The sequence below is a fragment of the Hipposideros armiger genome, unplaced genomic scaffold (genome assembly GCF_001890085.2).
Source record: "Hipposideros armiger isolate ML-2016 unplaced genomic scaffold, ASM189008v1 scaffold_15, whole genome shotgun sequence".
Classification (NCBI taxonomy): domain Eukaryota; kingdom Metazoa; phylum Chordata; class Mammalia; order Chiroptera; family Hipposideridae; genus Hipposideros; species Hipposideros armiger.
In genome coordinates this window covers 2,240,130-2,245,392 of record NW_017731365.1, presented here as the reverse complement: position 1 = coordinate 2,245,392, position 5,263 = coordinate 2,240,130, and the positions used below count along the sequence as shown (strand labels likewise).

The 5,263-nt window shown below is 51.7% G+C and overlaps 1 protein-coding gene across 1 annotated transcript in view; it reads left to right on the top strand.

Moving 5' to 3' along the window:
* The first annotated feature begins 434 nt into the window (after positions 1-434).
* Positions 435-5,263, top strand: part of TACR2 (tachykinin receptor 2) — a 14,785-nt gene continuing 9,956 nt past the window's right edge. Inside the window, exon 1 of the mRNA XM_019624527.1 lies at positions 435-2,866. Within this exon, the coding sequence (XP_019480072.1) occupies positions 2,222-2,866 (645 nt within the window). The 5' untranslated portion in view covers positions 435-2,221. The remainder of the gene's footprint in view (positions 2,867-5,263) is intronic.

Sequence of the window (5,263 nt, the reverse complement as noted above, 5' to 3'; positions counted from 1 at the left end):
AGGAATAAAACATCTTAGGTTGAGTAGTTTCAAAATAGAATCCCCATAACATATACAGCGGAGGTGGTGGAATGATGGGGAGGATAAGGAATTTGTACTATTCTGGGCTCCTATGACTGGTGACGCGCTCGCAGATATCCCAGCCCTGCACTGTGCTTGCACCTGCAACTCAATGAATTCCGGCTGCCTGGGAGCAGGAGGCGCAACAACAAAGAGAGAAGGTTGTGCTGTGCTTACATCCTTACTTCTACACGGCCTATCTATGAACCCTGGCCAGCGGAGCAGGAGACAGAAACAAGCCCCGAAGCTGAGTGGATGCCGCTGCCAAAAAAGATCAAAGGCAGCGGCTCTTCGGCAAGGGACAGACGTCCACACAGAGGCTGGTGGCTTGCTCCAGAGAAGGAACAGGCCTCTGCTGTGCGGCCTGGCCAGGACTGGAGCCGGTTGTATCCAGAGCTGACTCTGGGAGGGCGGGAGTCTGCAGAGTCCCACGGTACACACACCCACGGGAGAGGGAGGGGCCCAGGAAGCAGACCCTCCCCAAAGTGCAGGGCTGGGTTCCCAGGAAACCAACCAGACCCTGAGCACGGCAAGGCCACCAATGCTGGTGAACGACAGCTCTCCTCTGCTTTAATGAGGGACACACTCTGCCCGGCCTTCAGGTTCCACACACCCACAGGTGTGCACAGGTCCAGGACTCTGCTAGCTTACATATGTCAGCCACACACAGACAGCCACTCAGAAACAGCACTGCAGCTTCTCTCAGTGGCTGACGCACATGTACACCGTCAACGACCACGAGCAGATTCCTGGGGGCAAACCCGGAGCACCCCTGCCAGCCTTTCTGGGGCTCATGGAAGAGGCAGTGAGCCCTGTCCTTGTCCTATGAGAGTGGTTCTCAAGGTGAGGTGCCTGGACCAGCAGCATTGGCATCACCTGAGAACCAGTTAGAAATGCTTTGAGTTCTGTCTTCTCTCTCCTGCAGAGGCCTGAGCAGTCTGGGGGGCTTCCTGCGGGGCAACCTCTAAGCTAAATAGACTTTATGTGCATTATCTCATTTAAAACTCACAAATACAGTAAGTCTGCCCTTAACATCATCAATAGGCTCTGCAACTTTAAGCAAAATAACGTGTAAAATTACCGTAAGGTAATGGATATAAACAAGAGTTAAGTTCCTAAGGCAATTTCATCATCAATATTATAACGAAACAACATTGAACGAAATGACATTATTCAAGGACCTGCCAAATGCTGTGAGATGTACACCTCAGTTTTCCTATTTTTTTCAGACAGGGAAGCCAAAGTTCAGAAAGATTAAGAGACTTGCCTGGAGTCACTGAGGCCGACTCACGCCTAGTCTGGCTCCCAATTGTGTGTTCCGAATTACTTTCTAGGTGTAACTCCTGGCCCGGGTTGACTGTAAACACCCCACCGAGGACTGTGCTCTGCACGCCAGCCCCCACCCCTGCCATCCGTGCTTCTCCTGGGTCTCTCCCTGCCTGGCAGCCAGTCCTAAATCTTTCCTCAAGAGACAAGGCTGGGCCATCCAAGCAGGGGTGGGACGAGGGGCGGGAGCCAAAGTCCCATCTAGTGAGCAGGCAGCACCTCTGCCAAGGCCCTCGCCCTCCCCACAAGGGAAAGAGCAGGGAAGGCAGTGGCTCCGAGGGCTGGCAGCCCTGACTGCACCCCAAAGCCTGGAGACACAGCCGGCCGCACAGCTGACCCATCAAATCCAAAGACTGCTGCTGTGCGCTTGTCTGATCCAGAACATTTCCTGAATAGTATTAGGAGGGATCTGGGTTTGAGTCCTGGCTTGTCACCAACTTACTGAGAGACCTGGACTCATCACATCCCCTCTTGGAATTTGTTTTTCCATTTCAGCTGTGAAGAGGTTACCTGATGATTTACAAAGATGTCTCCTGCTCTGAAACTGTGTCTTGGATTCTAGACTTTCACGTGACACTGGAGAAGTCTGGCCAGGGCCTGGGAATCTGAAATGCCAATGGCTCAGGACTCTGCTCTCTGCTCAGCCTGACTCATCTCTGCCTGAGACTTGAGAACGACCCCCAGCTCCCTACGTGCCTGGCTTTGCACCCACTCCTCTCTCCCCCCATATACTCACACCCCAGAGGATTTCTCCTCTAACGCCTACCGGGGGAGGACACCAGGGCCCAGGAGGAGCTGAGGAGCCAGGCTTCTTGTCCCAGACCCAGAGGCAGTCATGGGGGCCTGTGCCATTGTGATTGATGCCAACATCTCCTCTGGCCTTGAGAGCAACACCACGGGCACCACGGTCTTCTCCATGCCTGGGTGGCAGCTGGCACTGTGGGCTGCCGCATACCTGACCCTCGTGCTGGTGGCTGTGACGGGCAACGCCACGGTCATCTGGATCATCCTGGCCCATCCAAGGATGCGCACGGTCACCAACTACTTCCTCGTCAACCTGGCCCTGGCCGACCTCTGCATGGCTGCCTTCAACGCCGTCTTCAACTTCATCTACGCCAGCCACAACATCTGGTACTTCGGCCGTGCCTTCTGCTACTTCCAGAACCTCTTCCCCATCACAGCCATGTTCGTCAGCATCTACTCCATGACTGCCATCGCCGCCGACAGGCAAGAGGGGGCAGGGAGAAACTGGGGGGGGGGGGCGCTAGCTCACTTTGCCAGGACTCAGACAGGGCCAGTGACTTCCTCGCAGTCACACAGCAAGTTAAGGGTAGAACCCAGGGGATGTCCTCCCAACCTGATCATGATCCAAAACTATGCATTTGGAAGGCAGGGGGCTATGGAACCGAAGCAGGTAAGGTTAAGGTTAGACACAGGAAGAACTTTGCTCCAGATGGTTGTTCAAGGCGGTATGGAAAAAGTGACAGTGTTTTAGAGACCTTCTAGAATGTTCTTTTCTGGAGTTGATCTCTGTTGTGGTGTCTTTCTTTTACTGCAAGGAAATGGCTTATATGTTTCTTAATCCTAGATAGACCATATGAGGGGAAGATTTAACATTGCACACAGCTATCATATACTTATGAAGGGGCCAATTATTTTCTGATGCTGCTCTCAGGGGCTGCAGACTGTGACTTCTGCTGAGGGGGCCCAGGGATGGTGGAGGAATGATTGGTGAGCAGACCTGGAGTATTTTTAAAACTAGTTAGGGCAGGCATGGCCTGGTGTGGATGTAGAAGACAACTGTGGACGTGGAAGGAGTGTGGTTGAGACAGACACAAACAAACAAGGACACTGAAAACACCAGGCATGTGTGGGGGTGGGGTGGAGGCCTGGAACCCATGGAGACACAGGCTCCTTTTCAGGATGACTTAATGAGGAGAGGTTCCCCCCACAGTCTCCATCCCAACCCAACCGCCCCAGAAACCTCTCGTCCACAGCAGCTCGCTTCTCTGCTCTTAGCTGTTTTATATGGAGTTTCCCCGAAGATTTCACTTGAGAAATTTATTTCTACTGATTAAAAATGAAAAGAAAGTTTGAAAAACGTTCATCTAGGTCAATCTTCCAATTCTGCACCTAGGGAAACTGAGGCTTGAGAGATGGGAAAGACCACCTGAGGTCAGCTAGCAAGTGAGGGGCAGGGCCAGGTGCTCAGAACCCGGACACATACACGCACCCCACCACCAAAAGCACCTTACTACCCCTTGGATATTTCTGAAAGTCCAGAGTTTCTTTTCCTTCACTCAGCAAATATCTGAGTGCGTCCTCTGTTTCAGGCACTGAGGAATATGCACGAAGAGTCCTGAAATCATGGCCTCATAAAAACCTCCTTTTTAAAAGGGATGGGGGACTGTAGAGAGAGCAGGGTGGGAGCCAGGGGACCAGGCAGGAGGCTGCTGAATGGTAATCCAGGTGAGGGAGGATGGTGGCTCAGGTCAGGGTGGTAGTAGTGGAGATGTGCTCATTTCTTCATTCATTCATATGTGCAGTGCCTACTATGTACAGATATTGTCCTGGGCATGAAGGGGAAAATGGATAAAGATGCCTGCCCTGGTGAATAATAAACACATGCATAAATAATTTATATGTTGTATTTTGAGGTCATGAGTGCTATGGGAAAATACTAGGAAAAGGAAAGGAGATACGGGGTGCTAGGTGCATGTGTTAGGGTGGGGGCAGGCTGCAGTGTTAGATAGGGTGTCAGGACTGGCCTTATTGTGAGGGTGGGATTTCAGCAAAGACAGGAAGGAGGTGCGAAAGCGAGCACCCTGGGCTTTGGGGAGAGAAGGTTCCAGGCAGAAGGTGCAGCAGCAGCAAAGACCTACAGCAGGAGCATGCCTAGTGAGCTCGAGTCACCACGACAGGGTGGAAAGGCTCCCAGCTGCCCCTCACATAATGCCCTAGACCTCAAGACATGAACTTCCCTGATCAGGGCAAGTGCTGAATAAAATGGGAGGCTGCGTCCTACTGTCCTGGCCTTGTCCCAGATAGGGAGACTCAGGGGTCATCTAGGACCAAAGCCATTTCTGGTAAATTTCAAGGAAATAAATAGAAATAATCATGCTCTCAAGTCCCAAGCCCTTGCTGTCTGCAGGCACTTCTAAAACATCTCATTTCCTTTGCACACATTACTATATTAATGGCACAAATTACTATCACCCCACTTCCCTGAGGAGGAAACGGAACCCAAAGAGCTTAGGTTGTTTGCTCAAGACTCTATGGCTGGAAAATGATAGAGTCAAGACTCAAATCCAGATCAGTCTGAATCCAAAGTCCCAGGCCTGCCCCTCTACTAACAGAATAAGAAGGAAAGCTCTCCTCTCCCATCCCAACTCCTAAAACGGCAAGGTCGCTTAAGCCCCCAAGTTAACCCTCTGGTCACCTCCATCATCTATGGGGGTGCGGAGAGCTCAAGAGCCTTGAGGAAAATGGCCCACTCCTTGCGTTGAGGGGGAGAGCTGGCCCAGGGCCCAGCCATCATTATGGGAGAAGGTCAGTGTCATAGGGTGGGGAGAGAGAGGGTCAACAATCATCTAGACCAGACTTGCACAACCTGTGGGCCGAAATAGGAGGGGCCATGAACTTGGGGGGGATCACAGTTACAAATATAGGCGGTAGCACACCACAGTTTGCTGGAACTCCAGTCCAGCAGTGCCTGGGACTGTCACCAATAGAAATCACAGATACCTCTGCTGTGCAGAAATCTCAAGAGTATCACCTACGCACATCACTACCAAATTACCGTAGTTTCCAGATCTGCCGCTAGATCTTGTTGTTCAGTGGGTTGATCAACAAGTGGATATATTACTATGCGCCAAAT